Below are 21,445 nucleotides of genomic sequence, written 5' to 3' on the forward strand. Positions count from 1 at the left end.
TATCACCTAGAAACTGAGCCCTCTAATGTTTTCGCATCAATAAAGGAGCCGGTCGCTTTTACGTACACATAAATATAACGCGCCTCTGTTGGTGTACCACAGTCGCAGCTTAAGTGTTTTCGAAGGCACCACGCCGAGGACTGAAAAGAGCTTTAGCAGGGCGACAAAATTTTTATCAACGCCGAGTTCTCTCGCTATTGCGATAGATCTAGAAAATTGAAGTATACTGATATTCATCTGTGTAGCCCTCACAGTGGAAAGTACATCTGCGACCAGTTTCTTTACGTTCGCTAACTATTCTCAAGACTAAAAAACAGTATCGCGATTGACCCCCTCCCCCCCCCCCTTCCCAAATTCCTGGTAGACGTTATAGAAGGTCTGTGTTTGTGAATTGTCGGTTGGAGCGCTAATGAGCGATGGGCTTCCAGTAAGAACAAGCATGCGCGAACAAGGTTGCCGAATACCGACACTGATAAGCTTACACATAGTCAGTGAAGCGAACCTAATGAAAAAAGTACCCTCCGAAGTACTGGTGCTAACCGCGTAAGGGACACCCCTGTCCGCAGGCCATCAGCTCTCCGAGCGTTCATCCCAGATTATAAACTTCTCCGATAGCGTTCACATCAATTGTCTGCACACATCTTATTAAAAAATACAGTCCTCTCTCACGGGATTGTCAGAAATGTTTTACTGAAAACTTTTCAATCTCTTTTTGTTTTGTTTTTCGATGTATTCGGAAGTCGAGCAGCTGACCTCAACCTCAAAATGTGAGGATGAGGTGATGTTCAGTGAGGTCGCCAGTGGCCTCAGGAAAAGTGAGGTGAGAGTGTTACAGGGGACCCCAACCTCAACTGATGAGGTTAATGCTGAGTGAGGTCGGTAGTTTTTTTTTATGTTGAGGTGAGGTCGAGCTTTTTGAGGTTTAATGCCCACCTCTGCTTATTGGCGAATAATATTGAACCTTGTGTATGCGTTTCCTTTCAACTCTATATGCGTCATTTCAAAAGGTCGGGATCTTTAATTATCCTCGCAACGGACCTCGCGACGAGACACTGCTTTCTAATTCAAAGCACACAAGCAGTCTTAAGTGCCTTCCATATTTAAAAAAAAAAACTGTGGAATATACGTCAGCGTTGCCTGTAGATGGCACTGCAAGGTGGGAAATATATGTGCAGTCATTGAGAAAAATACTCAGTAAAAGGGGTTTGCTTCCAGGCTCTGTAGCGGGGCTCGTTAGCACATTTGACAGTCCTAACCTTGGGAGAGTTGAGGACTTAAGTTCGCCCCGCCTTCGTGAGAGTAGGGTCATCGTGTATGCAAGAGCAAGATTAGTAGCGATGCAGGGCTCAGAAGCAGACCCCTCGGACTGTATACATTTGACAAACACTGCACGTGACTTAGCAATGTATTTCCGATTACCGCACGTCGAAAGGACTCAAAAGTAGCGAATTTAGTTCAATATTATTCAAAATACAGAGCTCTATCACGTGCATAATCCTCGCCTTGCTGCACAGTCCCCCTGCACAGAGCACACGGACATCGCTGTCAGTTTCAAAATTACAGCAATAACCGCAGCCGATTTGCTTTTTTTGGTACGCTTGATACCATGTTTGTAGCCTATTATTTGTACGTCAACCTGAATTCTCTAACCGATTTTGCAACTATTTTTGCACACATGTTATTGTTCAAGTTGATTTACTTACCAATATGTGCACTACACCTGGTGGTATCATTCACAGCCCTTCCTGTTAGAGTCCCTGATGGGACTTACAGTATCAAATAAAAAAATGAAGATATGTAAACTTAAAAAAAAACTGTTCACATACATTATGTTATTCCGTAGCATTTCTTTTTCTTTGTCAAGTGTGGGGTTTGCTACGACGGCTGTTATTGAAGTGAAACTTCGCCCACATAACGCGTATTCGGGCCAAGGGAAAACTATAGGCAGAGCAAAAGCAAAAACTATACACGTGCGAAGGCACAGACAAGAGCGATCGCATGCCGCGTGGCCGACCAAAGGGTTAAATTGCGCGCGCACAAAACGAGGGAGGATCGCCACAACACGGGAAAGGTGCGGAGTACATCTTGACGTCACAGCAGGTCGCACGTCGATGGCCCATCGAATCAGGAGCGTCAGCGCCGCACTGGAGGGCGACAGGACTCCGTTCGGGCCTGGACTCCGGCGTATATATGTGTACATACTACGTGCGAGCGTTAAAGAGGAGCCATAAAATGCTGTGGTTGGGATGAGGGGACATTCGAAATCACGTGTGCACATTTTTCTTTATTCTGTCTGCAAAAAGAGCTGCGGACCCTTCTTGAAAACCCGCCGCCGACACTTCCTCGTCGCTTCCGGAAGAGCCAGGTGGGGGGACGGCAGAATGCGGGAACAGGCGGAAGTGACGCCATTCACGGGGAGTCGGCCGGCCGTCCGGCTGTGCTTTCTCAGCTGCGGCTCGCGCTTTGGCTAACGACAGATCAACGTAACCTTCTGCCGTTTGCTTTCTCTGGTTCGGGCGTTCTGCGTAATGCTTGAAGGCTGTTTATAAACCAGTTTTGGCATGGCACATATTTCGAGCAGCGCTTAGCGCAGCTTGGTCGAATCCGTCGGTTGTGCAGCCCCAGCCTCTTGCACGTTAACCAGACAAACAGGCGGTGCGCATCATACCGCACCTGCCAGCACAAAATATGTCCATCAATATTTCATCTTTCGTAAAATTACTTCCTTACCTCTTAGTAAACTTTTTGCCTTTTCCAGCTGGTTCACATCCATGCTGAGCTAAAGCCACTTCCAGCACTGCTTTGCTCAGGCACACAGCTTTGAACTCTTTTGAGATCGTCAAGCACTGTGTGAATTTTTGCGCTTTTTCCTGATTTATTCCACACCTTGGCAGCACAAGCAACACTATTAACCTTTCATCAGCGCGCAGCACATGCAGCTGCACGTAATTGAACAAAAAGCCTATTATATCAACCTAGTATATTTGAGAAATGCAAACATGTCCATTCATGATCGCGTGCTCACCGCTGACGGTCGACAATGGCGCCAGAATTCATGTAAATTTGTCCCTGAGACAGAACAGTAAAGTCGTCGAGCTGCCGTGCGCATATATCTGCAAAAAGTAATTCTGCTCGTTATCTCGGTACGCATCAGCAACAACTACATCTCGCTGCACACTAGTTTCGATGAGCAGAACTGCAAGCTCCGAAGCGCAGCTTTAATTATTGTTCAAAAGCGTGTTCAGCGGGCTTAAAAATAACGTATCGGGTTAAGCGCAGGAGAGTCCCGGTTTAACCGTACCCCGAACATGCGACAGAAGGAACAGCGCACACGAGAGCTTCCTCCGTCGTCTCGTCTCTTCGCGCTGCAGTGCAGCAGTGCACCCACTCCGACTCATCTGCAGTTTGGCATTGCTTTGCAGTTCTACGAGACCAACGGGTGTAATTAGGCACGTCACTAAGAATAAATGAACTAATATATGATTTACCTTCCGCGACTCGTGTAAGCATGTCGGCAATCTGAATTCGATCATGTTTACAGGTGCCCCAAGAAGTTGGTGGCCAAGATTTTATGCAGAAGCGGTGCACAACAACGTTTCGACGCAATTTGCTTTGTTTTATTGCCATTTACGCATGCACCTGCACCAATGATATGCACGCGCATGCACCGACGCAAAACGTATGTATCAGTTGAGCGCCTTGATGACTCAGTGGTTATGGCGCTCGACTGCTGGCCCGAAAGACGCGGGTTCCATCCCGGCCGTGGCAGTCGAATTTCGATGGAGGTGAAATCCTAGACGCCCGTATACTGTGCGATGTCAGTGCACGTTAAGGAACTGGTGGTCGAAATTTCCGGAGCCCTTCGCTACGGCAGGAGTCGCTTTGGGAAGTTAAACCCCCATAAGTCAAAACAAATTGAGATTTCCAACACGTGAAAATGTCGAGACTTGACCTTCGCTCCCTGACCCGCCGCGGTGGCTCAGTGGATAGGGCGCTCGACTACTGATCCGGGGTTCCCGGGTTGGAAGCCGACCGCGGCGGCTGCGTTTTTATGGAGGAAAAACGGTAAGGCGCTCGTCCACTGCGCTCCCCAGCTGGAACCGCATGGCTCGTTTTCCGCGAGCGAAAAACGTGACACGCGGCCAACGCCGGCGTTGCCGCCGACGCGCGAGCACCCGCACTACAGTGAATTGGAATAGGAACTACAGTGAACTAGAACTAGAATTTTCGAGTTCGCTCTACCGGCACGAAAAAAGGTGAGCTGCGCTTTCGTGTCGCGTGTTCCGCGTTTCCAGACAACATAACTCCCAACGGCATAAATTGTCCCTGTTACCGCATATATAATATGCCCTTAAACTTACTGAACACCACAATAAAAGAATTCATAGTGCTATTAGGCGGCGACATTTTTCGGAAATGTATTTATCAAGCTTAATTTCAAGCAGCAAGATTGTGTGCGAAACTGCGACTATGCACCTTCCTCATACTGAGAGGCCGCTGCTTGTTTACAATTGCTAGAGGTGAGCGCGGAGGCATCGGCGCACCGCCGCCGCGGACGCAAACTGAAGGCGCGAGGCACGCGTTTTCACTCGGCGCGATGGCGCGCCCTCTGAATATGAATATATTTAACCCGCAAAGGTAGCTGCGTTTGAGATTGTGTTTTGTCGTTTTAAATTCTTTTCCCGGTCTTAGACATAAAATCATGTGAAGTAGTCAACATGTCAAGTGTGTTGCAATGAATCTACACTAAATAAACGAAAGCAACCCTGCTCTCCGGTAGTCTACGCATGCGTATCGTCACCAGACAACGCAACGTGCCACTCCGAAACTTCTTCAAAGGCGCAATATTGCGCCACGAAAAGAAACAACGGTTTCGGAAAATCGAAATCATGAATTGAGAGTTGCGGGCACTGTTTCTGCGGGCGGAGTCAGCGATAAGTCCCAAAATGGCGTCAACGCATCGTAACATATCTCAGATAGAAAAATGTTCACCTGCTGATTGACAGGTAAAAGGCTGAACGAAGTAAATGTTGGTCATAGAAGAGGTCTGTTTCTTTTCGCTTGAACAATAATGTATAACCACAATCTCATTCAGAACAAGTGGAAGTACGATTAACATATCGAGTGTCACATGCGTCGGTGCCGTCGTAACAATTCTAGACGGATTCACTCACTGTGTGCAATGGAAAACTACCTGTATAACCCAAAGATAGCAAAAAAGAAAACGATTGCGACTACAACGCAGTAAACAAGAAAGGTTCGGCACTTTCGTGAGCAAGAAAGATATAAACACATCCAAAATACGCGCCAGTGATATGTACAGAACATTTTGCATTTCTCTCACCCTTCAACCCCTCTGTAATCTGAGCCCTTTGCAGTGTTGTAAGTGTTACCGAAAGAAATAACTCATTGCGTTACTCGTTAGGCTAACAAAAAAAGGAAAGCGTTACCGCGCTACGTCGGCTACAAAGAAACGTTACAGTTACCGACAAAACTACCGCACCTTATTTTGCCGTTACTCTATGGCATAAATTTTAAACAGTGCGTCTTCGCGTCAAGAACTCACCATATTAACTTTAAAAAGCTCATGTTTAGCATAAAAATTCTAGCCCGAACAACGGTTTTACCCCCAATCCTGATTTAACGAGAACACTGCAAAAATGTGCAGGAGCTTAACAATGTTATAGGGGATTTAACTTGCCTGTAGAGTTACATGTGATGCCTTCTAACATTGCGGAACATGGCGTAGCCATTTTCTTATTCTGACATTAAACACAGAATGACACTTCGTCATCAATACTAACGTCACAAAGAAAACATCGCTGAAATCTAAACATATTTACAGTTATTCTGAAAAATGTGTTGTTCGAAAGTGCTCGTTGTGCGCCTCCTCACAAAATAGAGCCGCAAATTGTGCAGCAATAAACAAATGCTTAAACGGCATAGTTCTCAAAAAATATATTTGCGCACATAAACAATTGTTTTTTCACTAGCACCTGTGTAATTTGCGCAAAAAATGCGACTGATCATGTGAAGGTATTCAGCCTCGCACGCTAAGTAATGCAATATCCAGAAACATAGCCGCAGTTCCAGATAGAAATAATAATAATAATCATAATAATCGGTTTCTTGGGAAAGGAAATGGCGCATTATCTGTCTCATATATCGTTGGACAGCTGATCTGCGCAGTAAGGAAAGGTATAAAGGAGCGAGTGAAAGAAGAAAGGAAGAAAGAGCTGCCGTAGTGGAGGGCTCCGGAATACTTTATACCACCTGGGGATCTTTAACATGCACTGACATCGCACAGCACACGGGCGCCTTAGCGTGTTGCCGCCATAAAAACGCAGCATATAGAAAGAAGCAAAAATTTATTTTTAAAAGAAACTTGATAAACCGCGCTAGAGGATTGCAGCGACAACTTTCTATAACCACAACTTGCTCTTGAATTTAGACAACAGCTCTGTTTCGAGGCTGTCATCGGTAATCTTGCCTCGCTCATTAGCCAATACTTCCGCACCTATGCCAAAAAGGCGCTCGACGGACGCACTCTATGGTACTCCTGTATTCACTTAAGGAAGAGGTGATGAAGGCGTATAAAGTTTTCCTCAAGCCAACTCGGCGCAAAGTTACGAGGCACCAAAAGGCACCGAGACAGTTCCTTATCTTCAGCTGGCGACGATGTCGAGAAAGCGTTTCCGATAAAAGTCATCCTCTGTTGAGCTGGAGCTGAAGCGGTTCGCTGTACCCCGAGTCTGGATACCCGCAAGCCGAGTAACGAGTAACGTGACACCTCACGTTGCCGAAAAATGTTAACGTAAGTACGTTACGCGTTACATCTCTGGAATGGTAACGAGCTCGTTACTAAGTTACCGTAAAAAAGTAACGCGTTACAAGTAACGCCGTTACTTGTAAAGAGTTGCCGCAAACACTGGCCCTTAGTACGAGTAGCCCTAAAATTTCAACAAGTCTAGCAAAGAAGGCTGTAGCGAAATACCTTTTTAAATGTGTGCTTTAGCTTTCGACGCCACCGGCGCCACCGCCGCCGACTAAAAACGACTGCCACGCCACCGCCGTTCGAAACCGACACGGCGAACACCTCTGCTTCACATAGAATTTGGAGTGTCGGCCGCTTACTACCGAGCAGAAGAGGCTATTGCTACTATTAAGGGGGATGCTGATACTGAAGCAAGAGCAAATGCGGTTGAGGAGGTATATGTGGGTGCGGCCTGCATGGTTGAGAAGAAAGCAAGAGAGTGAGTACCAGTCACTGGTAATATTATTTCAAATTCCCCGCCAGAATTAGGGATGAGAAATGGGGCCCTGAAGCTTATGTGTTTGTTATATGCAATTTCAGGTTATGAGGGAACAGGATCCGGAGCTCTTCTTCAAATATTGTCGAATGACCTCCGAACTCCTTCATCGAATTCATGGCCGCGTGCGGGAAAAACCCACAAATATGCACGTCGTTCAAGAGCCCATCTCATCTGGCGAGTTTCTGGCTATGACATTAAGGTAACTTAGTGGCATGAATCAATTTATGGCCCACTGTAGTGTTCGCTTTGTATGTGTGCTTGATTATTTGGCACCCACACAATTCTCATAGGGAAGTTGTCCAGCCAAACGCAGATGTATGCAATATGCAGATATAACTCAGGTTTGCGCAACACATTGGTGTGGGATCGATTTGTGGTCTTTCGTTATTAGAAATGAATTAAAAACCGTCCTGCGGATACTGAACCTCATTAAAAGCACAGCTTATTGATTGCTTTAAAAATAGTGCTTAAATGACCTATAAAACATGTGCTTCATGGTTTTGGGTGTTATTGTTCTGAAAAGAGACCTGTGGAAGAATGCACGTTTGTTTATACTTTCTACAACGCTTGGCAGGCGTGAGGTATCTATGTTCAGGTAGTGCCATTGTTGACATCGCCAAAGACTTTCCGTGTCGGGCTGGAGACTGCACGAGAAGCGATCCACTTGACCCTCCAAATGCTGCGGGATGATCTCGCTCCTCAGTATATGAAAGTACGTCGCTTAGAATGAATACTTGCTGTTGTGCAATGACAGTCCACCTCTTGCAAGACCCAGGCTATTTCTTTAAGATTGTGTGATGTTATCTAGACTTTCCTAAATCCTCTGGTCGCTTTTCTCTGAGGCACTTTTCAAAACTGTGTTATAACTGTTTCATGTAATTGGCATCACTGCTGTGGCTTGTACCCTTGCAGCCTCCAAATGAGCAAATGTGGCGGAACATTGCTGATGGCTTCTGGCCGCCTATACTATAATTATAAGGTAAATGACACATAAGTATTGAATACTCGAAGATTTTGATTTATATGCGGAAATTGGGGTGTTAAACCTTGTACATATAGGTGCATGGCTCCATGCGAACAAACACTGAGAGATTAACTTATTTGAGCATAAAATGTTTTAGGCCTTGAAATTTCGTGCGTCTGAATCCTGCCTCCTATCCAATTTCTTTTTTACTTTTTCCTGTGGCCTTGCCTATTGCTCAGAAGTGCCTTTTCTTTGCTTACTTCTTACAGATTACATTTTGAATCGTGTTTTGTGGCTGTAGCAGACAGCCGATATCTGTTTCGTCTCGTCGACGTTGGGACTCCTGGCCGCGCAAAGAATGGAGGCGTCTTTAAAGCTCTCCATTTGGTCGACAACTGCATGCTGGTCTCCTGTAGCTACCTTCACATTCACAGCGGCCTGGCTCACACAAAACACTCCCGTTTCAGTTGATAGGGGATGAGGCCTTTGAGCTGTGAGATGACATTTTGAGACCATTCAATAGATGTAGGGAAGACCCAGCTGCGGGAATATTCAATTATTATCTGAGCCATGCACGGTGTGTGTATTTTGCATATCCTCTTCAAAGGAAAAGTACATCATTTTCAATTAGTGTTTATTTTGACACCGTAATTATGCTCTCATGCAAAGGAAGTTCCTTGGTAGGAGTGTAACAAATTACAACTTTGGTAAATTAGATAAATGGCAATGTTTTGTATTCAACCACGATAAATAAGAGGGGAGCAGTGGGAAAAATTCTTCTACAGGTGAAGAGATCGCACAGATGGAATGTTTCTGTTGTCTGCTCTCTTTTTGTGCGTTGCTCCCCCTCCTTTTCCCTTTTGCTCAGTATGAGAACACCGAATAGCTAAGCGGTAGCTTGAAGAGGCAAGTCTTACTGCAAAAGATGAGAAAGAAAAATGTAGTGGTTTCAACATTCACTACCATACCCATAACCTCATCGGTACAACGAATTCCCTGCTATATTTCTTTGTTTCTAATAAACGATTAAAGACACTGTTTCCTGCTTTGTTATTGTCGCCACAAACTTCTGCTCTTGTCCTGAGCTCGATTTTTTTTTCCAGCTGTGCAACTTTAAAATTGTTTTGTGTGTTGTTTGTTTAGCACAACTAAAAATTATTTGCACATGAAAGCCCGTTTTTTTCGCTTGTACGAATCGCCTTGCTATGAATGCATCTTCCGTTTTTCTTTCTGCAGGAGATGTGTAGAGAATTCGTTTGGCATTCTGCGGGCACGGTTCAGATTCTTTCGTGGCCCCATCAACCCGAGCCCTGAAAATTCCGGACCGGCTGTGAAGGCCGCGTGCGTGTTGCACAATTCCTTGCGCGTCCAGTCCAATGGACGCTCTTCATATAGCCCCAGTTGGATTTGCCGGCCATGCGGTTGTATATGGCAATATGATTGACGGTGCGTGGAGAGCAACACCTGACGCAGTATGGGCAACATTTGGCCTGAAGCCAACGCATGCGCGGAAGTGTGCTCACTCGGCATTTAAGGTACGCAACCTGTGTGCAGCGTACTTTACGAATGAAGGAAAAGTGCCCTGGCAGTGTAAATTACTGGAAACTGATTGCAGGAAAATGATGAACCGACTTTTGAAGAAGTGCAAGAATAGTGCCTCAATATTGTGGAACTATTTTCTGGAAAAAGCTGTCAGGCGGCAGAATAAAAATTGTACTGTAATGAATGTTTCTTTATGCAATTTTTTTTTCAACGTTTTGCCGAAATGTCGTCCTCAAAATGCGCCGACGATGCCCCGTTCTTGCTCGCTGACAGCTTTACTCGTTGTCCGCATAACGAGCTGCAACTCGCAGAAGCTCCATCTCGAACTGTCCTCGTATACGCTGTGCGCACCGTCTGTTTGTCCCCCATAAAAAGCCCGAACAGTTCTGAAGCGTCGGCTCGTTTGGAAGCCAATTCTCCCAAGATCCCTATTTCTTTTTCAAAAGCCTTATCATGGCCCCTTTTCCTTTTTTGTAAACCAGATGATGCGCTGCTGGCTGCTGATGGCGCTAGCACGGGGCTGGAACATCCACTCCCATCTTCCTGTGCAGGCGTGGCAGAAAAGTAGGAAGCATCCAGATTGGCTTCGATGTCGATGATGCTGGGGCTTCCCGTCTGGATACGCGCGATGCCCGCTTCGTCGGACGAGTCCTCGTCTTGAACATCTGCGAGGTTCCCGCTCGTCCTGCATGGATAATGCACATTGCAAAAGCACACTGTATTTCAACATTCGTGTAAAACTACCACGACTTGTGGCCCGGAGATTTTGCAACTTGTCATAACCTGATTGTGGACAAGATCAAAGATGTAGAAAATTGAACCGCTAACTACTGACAACACTTCGACACTATTTTAAGCGGGATTAATTTAAATGTACACAGTACATTTGAAATGTACACCTTACGGTAATATGACTTTGAGTAATGTGCTTGATCTGAAAGAAATACTCACTCAGGATATTCCAGTGTGTCAAGGAGAAACAGCAACTGATTATAATGGCACCCCCGCACACTGACGACACTGTCAGTGCCGGCGCCACTTTTCGTTGCAGTTACTTCTTTACGTTTCTTCATAAAAGTGTCTCGTAGTGATTTCCAGCGCTTTATTACTTGCGTCACTGTAAAGCAGTAACAAAGTGTTAGTGTGGGCAATGACACATATGCGCCCGCCGAAAGGTGATGCAACTAAAGAAATCTGCTGCATAAATTTATTTTCTGCAGAAAAGAAAAACAAACTCTAGAAGGCAGCATCAGTCCACGCTAGCTTCCTACTGCTAGTATTTTCTTACAGGCATATTCATGCCAATCAGATGTCAAGAAGCAACCCAAGCCTCAATAAACATACTTTTTCTCGCGCGAATAAACAAAGAAACCGCGGCGGCACGCGCTCTGCAAGCGAGATCAGTACGAGAACGGTGGTAAACATTACAAGTTCACAAGCTTGTCGAGGCGAATGTACGCAGAACAAGCAGGGCAACCACACCACGCGTGCACAGATTTGGTACATACCGTCTGCGCTGAGGGCATCTGATATAGCTCGCCAAGCCTGGTCACGCTTGATGTTGCTTTTGTAGTAGCGGTCGCGTACGTCCCACAGGGCGCGACGCTTCTCCACTTCAGTTATTAGGGCCTCGTTGAAGGTTGCTTTGTCCATTTTAGGTGAAGACGATGCGCGAACACGGTAGCGTTTTTCTTTTTGACGCACGCGCCAATTCTGCCGAGAAAAAAAATGAGCCAAGGAGGTCCCGTCGAGATGAGCAGATAGCAGGGCCATCTGGTACAAAACGAAAAGAAAACAAAATGCCATGTGACTTGCCTGAATTCTGATTGGCGGAGGTGCTGCGCGAGGCGCTTTTCGACTGCGAGCAGCAGCACGAGGCGGCGCGATTTCGTGACGGATCATGCTGGGCACGCCTCAAAATGATGCGCGCGTCCTACCAACAGCGCGTCAATCGCGCCTGAAATCGCGTCATGCGGTTAGCCGACGACGCGCCCATCCTAAAGTGACCGCAGCGCCACAGGCTAGGCTTCAATCGAAAGGGTCCGCGCCGCTCACTGGTGCGCCGCGGCTGTTTCCCAACTGCCGTTATATAAAAACGCTGGGAGGCACTCACCATTTCACAGAATGACTCAACCCTTAGAGGGTGTGCGCATTGAGGAAGCCTATGCGTGACTAAGGTACAACTAAAGCACTAATCTCCATTGGGTGGCTGGATGCCGCATTCCCGCTTTCGGAGGCGAGCGCGAGCAAAGTCAACGGAAGTTGGACGGCTTCTCCCGGAAGTCTGGTGTCTGATGAGTATACCAGTGCAAAAAGTCGTGTTTTTCGTCCTTTCGTTCTTAGATTTTGGCGCTGTTCTCGCGTGAGGTCTGCCCTTATATCAAAGGAATAAGAAAGCTGAACGCGAGAATAGTAAGCATCATTTGGAGAATGCATATAATTTCAGAGAAATGTAGTTTTCCCATCCAGACAAAGTTTTCACATCCTGCCGCGGCAAAGGCGTACGTAGAGTACTTGTCAAAAGCATACAGCCCAACGGGTTTGCCTCCAATTCTTGTAGCTGGCCTGTTACGCACATTGGACAGTTCGAAGATTGGGACGGTTGAGGACATTTGTTCCTCCCGCCTTCGTAAGATTAGGGTCGCTGATTATGCAAGAGGAGCCGCACTGCAGAGCTCAGAAGCAGACCATTTGGGCTGTGTACCTTTGACAAAGACTGCACACCTGGTTCTTGTCTGCCGAGAGTAAAGGAGCACAAGTGGAAACACGATGAGGCTAAGGTCATTTTTAAACCAAATTTCCGCTTAACAGAGAAACGGCGAACGACGACGGAAATCGTGTCACTCGCGCCTCGAAGAGCCAGTCTCTGTTTCCAGTTACAGGCAGTCGTCGCATAGATCGCGGGTGGTGTGCGCATCGGGACGACCGGCACACTGCTGAGCAGACGGGGCTCCGTGCGTACGTGTTGTCTGTGGCGACCTCCGGTCGTCTGCTGGTGTCGTGCATTGCAGTGCGAAAGACCCTTCTGTTTGAGACGCCTCTCCCCAAGACTTTGCTGGTCTTCTCGTGCAGGTGGCGGCGCAACACGTACGCATTGTCGCGGAGAAAGAAGGGAACGATGAAGGTGAAAACCGAGACTGACAAAAGCTCGCGAAAAGCAAAAGCTTCAACGTGACAGCGATGCTGCTTCAGCGCCCCATGACGCCTCTGTGAGAAGTCCGCTTTTTACCAAAGGGCTTTTCTCGACGTGAACTTTGCGTGAGCACTAGGAGAGATAAGATAGGAGCTGTCACGTGGTAGCTTGCTTGATGTTATGGACGGGAAATAAAGCGGCCTAAATGGTATCATTATGAAAACATTTTGGCCGGCTGATTTTTAAGATGGCACTTGTGTTTTGACATTGTATTCCTGCCTGTAAATATTAAAAAGTAAGGTAAATAATCATTCCAGGTTAATTAACAGAAGACTGCTGCAGACTAGGCCAGGCTACTCTAACCCTGTGTTGGTATCCCTGTTATAAGACGCTCCACATATTTAAACCCTTGTTTATCTTTAGCTGGAACACCGGATACTTTCTTCTAAAGATGAGAAAGGAAATTTTAAAGGGTTTATTTAGAGCCACAGGTCACGAAGTAGGGCAGATTAAGAGGCCTATCATGTCAACTCTTCTTTTATTTTTTTTGAAGACTGAAGCCAGCGCACTGCTTTTGTGAACTGCTTTTTTGGCAATGACAAAACAACGATCTTGGAATTCAAAAAGGAAGCCGGAAAAATAATTGAGCGTTTATATATATGTTGACATGTGCAGGGTACTGTCCAAAATTAGTAAACTTTCTTTTTTTTCCTGTCCAATAAACAGTCATTCGCGGTTTTGCTATCAACGCTTTATTATAGGCTTCATTTCAGCTCGCACACGAAATCATCCACCTCTTCCGTGAGCGGCTGGGAGACGTTGATCACGCCGCTCTGACCCCTGCACGCATCCAGCCCACACAGGGTCGGACATTCCACGCCACGCACGTATTCGCAGTTGCACTGGCTCTTATCTCAACCCCGCCGCGAACACCTGCGCACGGCAAGGTAAACAGATGAACACAGACGCATTAGCATGTGTTCCATGAAATCAGGACATAAGGCATTGAATTCTCACGTATAAAATCGTGACGGATACGGCTGAGTTGTAGCTTTATCCATGAAGACACTTTGAGCGCAGACAAAGCACAGTACAAGACGATAATGATACACACAAGCCCTTGATGTCTGTGTTCTGGTGTGCATGTCCTGAACAATGTCTGCGATACAAAAGTGTCTTTCACATAGCCTGGCATTGATCCAGGGTTTGATGGCCTCCACGGACAAGTGCAAACTTCTCACATTGATAGACTTTTGTGAGGCTCCATGGAAAAAAAGTTAACTGGAAACCTCGCACTTTTCTCAGAAAATAAAACACGCTTAGTAGAGCGCGGCCCTTTACAAAACCTTCATTACACAGCCTATACATTGCCCAGACTTCTGTCAATAAAGTCTATAGACTATAGACGAACCCTAGAGAACAGTGTATATATATAGGCAATGCAAATCCTATAGACAGTCCATAGACAATCCATAGATTTATGGCCATACACGTTTAGTAGACCTTTCTCTATATATATTGTGTAGACTATGAATGAACATAGAGAAATTTCTATAGGAAGGAGATATAGTATATAAGAAGTAAATAGACGCATGCATATCGTTAAACCAGCCCCTTTCGGCTAGAGGTTTTTAGCACTGGCGGACAGCTGTACGACTAAAGCAGGATACACATGCGCGAAAACTTGGCTGTCGCTCTGCACCGGTCGCCGCTGGCGAACTGCCGCCCCGCTGCAAGCAGAGACACACGTAGCGGCAAGCATTGATGCGCAGCTCGACTCAAGCTCCGTGCACAACAGATGTCAAACTTAGCCACCGCGCAGCATTGTTTGAGGGCTGACTGGCTTGGTGTACTTGTGGTTCGCATTAGAAATGCAAAAGAGCCGTGTTATCATAAAGACTGCTTGCTAGGCGCGATAGTGGAAGTTCGGGCGGGTTGTTTAAGATATCTTGGTCACAGCGCGAGAACGACGTCAGGAAAGGCAAGTCGCAAAGCCTACAGCCTGTTTCCCAACGAAACCGCCGCGGACAGGAATTCGGAAGTCGTCTCAGCTATAATAAGAAGCCTACTCTTGACACCGCTTTACTTTCAATACCATCATCTAAAAGTGAAATAAGCCTTCGGTCAATTACCGCGACGCCTTGGCCGCAGAACTGCGGACGCCAAGCGAGCCGTACCGCAACGACGGACCAGCTTGTGCTGCGGCGCGGTTATGACTAGAATTTAACTCCTTTGCTCATATTAACTGTTGTTCCTTCTGCCATCAACTCGTTGTTGGTCAACTATACACAAAAATAATATATTTTGACACTTCTCTATCCCAGTCTTTTTTTATTTACGTCTCGCACTGCAGCTCATCTTTATGACGACGGCGGACGCGATCCTGTGGTAGGCATGCAGGCTCGTTGTACTTCACGCTCGCACCTGAAAAGACAAAGGAGCCGCGCCATCGGAAAGGCCCCCCCTCTATATTCGAGCAATGACAGCATTACTGCGGAGCAGCCGACCTTTCGACAACGACGCCGCATGCGGGCGCACCGGGACGTGAACTCCGCTGTTCCACCGGACTGCCCTGATCGTCGCTAAGCCTAAATGGTTTCGCATTAATGCGGCGCAGCTAGAGTTAACTAAGCCTCAGCTGAGGGAGCTTCGGAGCTCGCCAGCGCAGAAATAAACGTAGTACTCGCGTCACCCCTCTACTGTGAACCCGTCCCATAAAAAAGTGATATGCTGGATTTCCAATACCCCTTCAGCAGTACAGCTACAAGACACCAGGCGAGCCGCAGCAGGCAGCAGCAGCAGCAGCAGCAGCAGCAGAGCGGCTATGAGATGAAATTTGCTGGTATCGCAATTATCACTTCTACCAGCAACTCGCTGTTGGCGAGCGAAACTCAGACACTGAAATGCATTGTAGTTGCTACCGTAGCCGTAATTGCGTGGCCACATTTCCCATGCGATGATAGTTGCCACAATATAGTTAACGGTAATGGACTGAATTCCAAGAGAAGGCAAGCGTAGCAGGGGCCGGCCGAAAGTTACGTGGGCGGATGAGATTAAGAAGTTTTCGTGGTAACGGTGGCCGAAGCTGGCAAAGGAGAGGGTTAATGGAGAGGCAAGGAAGAGGCCTCTGCACACCCTGTAGTGGGCGCTCCCAGGCTTTCTATGATGGTGAATTATAGTTTTCATTCTTGGAGCCCTCCGTATGACGATGCTAAAAGTCTATTGTAACAAAATACTCTCCCGTTAATCGGCTGGTCGTCTCCATGCGGACTGGGCAATGGCCACTTTCGCCCAGGAGTTCTGTGTGACAATGCGCCCGGCAAGTTGCGTTTCTTGCAAATGGCGCTCCCGTGAAAAGCGCATGTGTGTGGTAGGTTTGGCGGTGGTGTGGGACAGGTTTGGCATAGGGGTCATTGTCACTTGTTCGCCACGGACGACTGCGGGAATGGTGGGTGGCACCAAGTGATCGAAAGCAAGCGGCAGTAAAACAAGCAGCCGGGGCCCGTCACAGCGTCCAGGGAGCCACTTACCGGTACTTGCAGGGGCTTGGATGTGATGTCCGCTTCCCATTCGCTCATTTTTCCTCCTGGCCGGCATCGTCAGGCGCAGGGATATGCACCGGTCGTTCCGATGGCTGTTGAGGAGAAGGCGGCGAGGCTTGGAAGCGCCTCATAAACGGCTTAAGCGCTTTCTTCATAAAGCTCTTTATTCCACTCTTCTGGTACCATCTGCGCCGGCCGGCCCCGCCGCGAGGCTCCGTTTCCTCGTCATGCGGAGGGGTATGCACTGGAGGGTGCGATGGCTGCCGAGTTCGGCGGCTCTCCAAGAATTCAGGGCTCGGCGTTGCAACCAAACCAAGAGGAGGCGGCGAGCCCGAGTCACGCGGGGAGAGCGTGGGAATCGCCTCGATAAGCTCCCCAAGAGCTTCGACGATCTCAGCCGCTTCTTCCTGCCGTCCCTGCAATCCAGTCCCGCCACTGGGCTCCGTGTCCTCACCGGCCGTCGCCGCCGCGGCGCACAGCATAGCCACAGCCAGGAACAGCATGCTCGTAGACGCCATCTCCCCTGCAGAGGCGGCCACAGCTCTCTCAAGCGATGAGTTGTGCTTTACCTGATTACCTTTCAACGCCTACTTGAAACCGTTGAAAAAATGTCAGTAGAAGGACGTCGAACGTTCATGTATACTCAAATTACCGATGAAGGTGCTCCTAAAACTGTTATGTTGCGAGATCGAACCCAAGTGGCGGTTGCAGGATCTCTGTAGAGGTGAAATTCGAAACACCGAGGCCTCTATCTCCCCACCACGGCACATTTTTATTTTTTTCTTCTCTTAGTCCTTCATTAATCCCTTCCCTTACGATGCGCTTCCGGTGTTCGCGGATATGTGAGACAGATACTAGGCCATTTCTTCTACCCAAAAACCAATCTTCCCGCATGCTGTGCTATGCCAATGCACAACATTCACACAACTTGAAGTGGTCCAAATTCAAACCCTCCACTGCGGTGTCCCTCACAGCCCATGCACAGTTACGGGTCGTTAGCCCTCGCATATCTGGACTGCCATTTTTAGTTATGGTGACTTTAGGAAACTTCCAAGAGAACATCTATAGGAGCATACCGCAAGACCTTGTATTTTTGCGAAATATATTTTTTTTCAGTGACAGCTGTTAAGCGCCCGTTCCTGGGTTTCGCGTCGTCGGCGTAGTAAAAGTAGTAGTAGTATGTCGTTGTCGTCGGCGCAACAGGCGGGTGGTTACTGTTGAAGGAGGAGGGTATGATTTTAGTGGAAGAGTGCAAAACCAGGGAGCGGCTACCATCCGAACATTCCGGAGGGTGGTCACCGCGGGAGGGGATATCGCGAGAGCGAAGGAACCCCCAGGAAGAAGGTTACCATGGACGAAGAAGGGCATGGCGAGACCGTAAGAAATTGCCACCGGTGGATGGTTGCCGCAAGAACCACTCGGAGGATTGTTACGCTGGAAGGAGTTGGAGGGTTGCCGAGGAAGAAGAAGCTATTTCGTAAGTGTTGGGAGGCTTAACCGGAAAGTGGTTACCATGGGAACCGTCCGGAAGCTGGTCATTGTGGAAGGAGGATCTGGTGAGGACATGGGAAAGCTTAATCGGAGAGTATGCGGTGGAAAGATGAAGGTATGGCGATAGCGGACGGCAGGAGCGGAAGGCGGTTGTCATGGGAACCACCCGGAGGATCGTTACTCTAGAAGTAGGTGAGTATGCCGGGAACGGAGGAATGAGTCTTGGTGCTTCTGTGGCAGGTGCTGCGAAATGCGCCGCCGAAAGAGAGGGTAATCGCTGACCCCGCGCGCCTAGAATGGCGGAATGGTGAGCAGAGCTATCCGGAAAGCGACTGTGTGTGGAAAACTGAAAGCAGTTTTCTACAGTTATAAAAACAACTAGTCGCTATTATATTAGTCCGTGTGTTCCAACGGCGGGTTAAGTGTACTATTACTAGGAAAGACAGACAGCGATAGATAACCATACTTACTGTAAACTTATTTTCCAGCAAAAAGCAATGAAATGACTGGTACCCAGATACCTGCCACCACAGAGGTTCAGAATTAAAATATATTGTAGCGAGAGCTACACTACGCCAGCTCTTCGAGCCTTCAGCGTGGCATCCCTCGAGCTCCGTGGCGGCGCCGGTTGGTCATGTGGTGCGGAGCAGCTGGTGCTGCCAGCGGCGCGGCGCGCCAACAAAACCGAGATGCAACCGCAGTGCGCATGCGCCGTGTCGAACGGGAGAGGGGGGAATGGAGATGGGGAGAGGTGTCACAGCTCTATGGTCATGCGGCTCGGCAGAGCCGCTGGGTCAAAGTTTGAGCGCAGAGGAGAGGTCGAGCTTAGGTCGGCAGCTCTGAAAGAAGCCAGGGCTCGGCGTTTTAACGAAACCAAGAAAAAGCGGTGAGCCGAGGAGACGGAGGAAGAACGTGCGATACGCCTCGATAAGCTGGGTAAGACCGACGCGGTTCGGAAGGCGCGCCTAGCCGCCGATAGTGAAATCATGTACAGGGACGAAGATGAAGAAGGAACGCCCAGCTCTCGCGTCACTCCAGGTTTAACCAAAGCTAAACACAGCCAATTTTAAAACAATAAATAAATGACTAAATCACTTGTCGGCACCCACCTTCTTTCCATACCATCCATCCACCTATCTACTAATTAACGCTCATATTCCTGTTATAAAATGCTCATCATAATCAGCCTGACTATGCTCATTGCAGGGTCATGGCCTCTCCCATTTAACCATGTCCCTTGCCAGCTGCGGCCACCGTAACCCCTCAATCTCTTTAATCTCATCCGCATACCTAACCTTTTGCAGCCCCTTGGTACGCTTGCCTTCTCTTGGAATCCACTTCGTTACCCTTAAGGACCAGTGGTTACCTTGCCTCCGATTAACATGCCCTGCCCAAATCCATTTCTTCCCATTGATTTCGACTAGGTTGTCATTAATCCGCATTTGTTCTCTCACCCACTCTGCCTGCTTCTGGTCTCTTAACGTTACACCGATTCTTTTTTTCCATAGCTCGCTCCATTGTCCTTAACTTAAGCTGAACCTTTTCCGTTAGCCTCAGCGCTTCTGCCGCATATGTGAGTACCGGTAACATACAAGTGTTGCATAGTTCTCTCTGGAGGGATATTGTTGAACAGGCATTGATGATCTGCGAGAACCTTCGACGTTTGCTGCACCCCTTTTCACTCTCATGATCCGGATCTGCCGTCAAGACTCTGATGTACCAGTTGCTTACCAATTGTAAACTGCTGTTCCCTTCAAAATTTGTGTAAAATTACTTTGATTTTTTTCATATTAATTTTTAGACCCATCATTCTGCTATGTCTGCCTAACTCATTGATCATGTTTCAGAGTTCATTTCCTAAGCGACTTAGAAAGTCAATGTCTTCACCAAATCGGAGATTACGTAGGTATTCTTCATTAATTCTTATTCCCAACTGTTCCTAATCCTGACCGCCTGTAAACAGGCGTCATATAGCACTGGCGAGATCGTGTCTCCTTGCCTGACACCCTTCATTATTAGAATACTTTTGCTGACAATATGGAGGACTATGGTAGCTCTGCAGTCGTAGGTGTATTCCAGTATTCGCATAAAAGTCTTATGCGTATGGAACATATATACGACTGCATAGCCACCACAGTAATCCGTAACGTCAGCAAAAAAATTTATTAAAGAACGGTGTCGGGCAAGCGGACACGATCTCGTCAATGCTATTCGTCGGTTGTTTACAGGAGGTCTGGATTAGGAACATTTGGTGATAAGATTAATGGAGAATACCTAAGCAATATGCGATTTGCTGAGGATAATGACTTGCTAAGTCGCTCAGGAGAGGAACTGCAAATCATGATCAATGATTTAGACAGGCAGAGCAGATTGACGGGACTAAAATTAATCTACAAAAAACCAGAGTAACGTACAATGGTCTCGGAAAAGAACAGCAGTTTAGAATTGGTAAACAATTCTGGTAATTATTTACGCGTGTGTGTGTGTGTGTGTGTGTGTGTGTGTGTGTGTGTGTGTGTGTGTGTGTGTGTGTGTGTGTGCGTGCGTGCGTGCGTGCGTGCGTGCGTGCGTTGCTTATGTTTTGCTTATGTTTTGCTCATTTCTCTACCACCTGACTGATAGTGTGAATATTGCCTATATATGAGTATCCTTTACGAAATCCTGCCCGAAAATTTGGTTGATTGATGTCTACGGTTTTTCTTATTCTATTTGCAATAACCTTAGTAAATAATTTCTAGGCAGCGGATAGTAAGCTGATCTTTCAGTAATTTCTCAAATCCTTGACGTCTCCTTTTTATGAACCGGGATAATGTTAGCTTTCTTCCAAGCTTCTGGTGCGCTCGAGGCCATAAGACATTGCGTGTACGGGGTGGCTAATTTTTCTAGTGCCATCTCCCCTCCCTCCTTCAAGAGGTCCGCTGTTACGTGATCCTTATCAGATGCTTTTCGCCTTTGCATTGCATTGCTGACAAGGCTTTCTTTACTTACTCCTAAAAATGTTAAGCTATAGGAATTAGCGAAGTGTCGAGTACAAATATCCTATGGCTGCGTTGATCCATTAGATAGATAACACGTTATAGTTTGGACGTGAACGAGCAAAAGAGCAGCGGGGAAGCCCGCGGACTTACCGCTTGAGATCTTGGATTGAAGGGCCTGCAGGAGCGTCTGCCCATGTCCCCGGTTTTCAGCCGTTTTATACACACGTCGTAGAGGAGCCGCATGCCGCCTTCCCTCCTAACTTCCGGTCTGCCCCAATACACTCTGATGAACAAGGAACAACGAGCACCTCGCTGCTAGGAGGAAGACCGCCCTCCCCTCCATCCGGGCTGAGCCAACAGCATTGGAACACAGTATGTTGGCTGCGCCTGCCTTTTTTTCTTCATATCCACGGAGGAAATGGTTGCCCCCGAATTGCACTCAAGAGACACGTGCGCGGTCAATGCTTTACAGGAAGCAACAG

The 21,445-nt window shown here is 47.4% G+C and overlaps 1 protein-coding gene across 1 annotated transcript; it reads right to left on the minus strand.

The window, feature by feature from the left end:
* Positions 1–16,486: 16,486 nt before the first annotated feature.
* LOC144100229 (uncharacterized) lies at positions 16,487–21,117 on the minus strand. Its single transcript, XM_077633247.1, has 2 exons — positions 21,114–21,117; positions 16,487–17,017 (listed from the first exon to the last, which is right to left on the minus strand). The coding sequence occupies exon 2, from the start codon at positions 17,010–17,012 to the stop codon at positions 16,527–16,529; it is 486 nt and encodes a 161-aa protein (XP_077489373.1). The 5' UTR covers positions 17,013–17,017; positions 21,114–21,117; the 3' UTR covers positions 16,487–16,526.
* Positions 21,118–21,445: the final 328 nt, after the last annotated feature.

Source organism: Amblyomma americanum, chromosome 8 (genome assembly GCF_052857255.1).
Source record: "Amblyomma americanum isolate KBUSLIRL-KWMA chromosome 8, ASM5285725v1, whole genome shotgun sequence".
NCBI classification, from domain to species: domain Eukaryota; kingdom Metazoa; phylum Arthropoda; class Arachnida; order Ixodida; family Ixodidae; genus Amblyomma; species Amblyomma americanum.

Coding starts and splice junctions, on each gene's coding strand:
- LOC144100229 (XM_077633247.1), bottom strand. CDS start 17,012: ATGGCGTCTACGAGCATGCTGTTCCTGGCTGTGGCTATGCTGTGCGCC.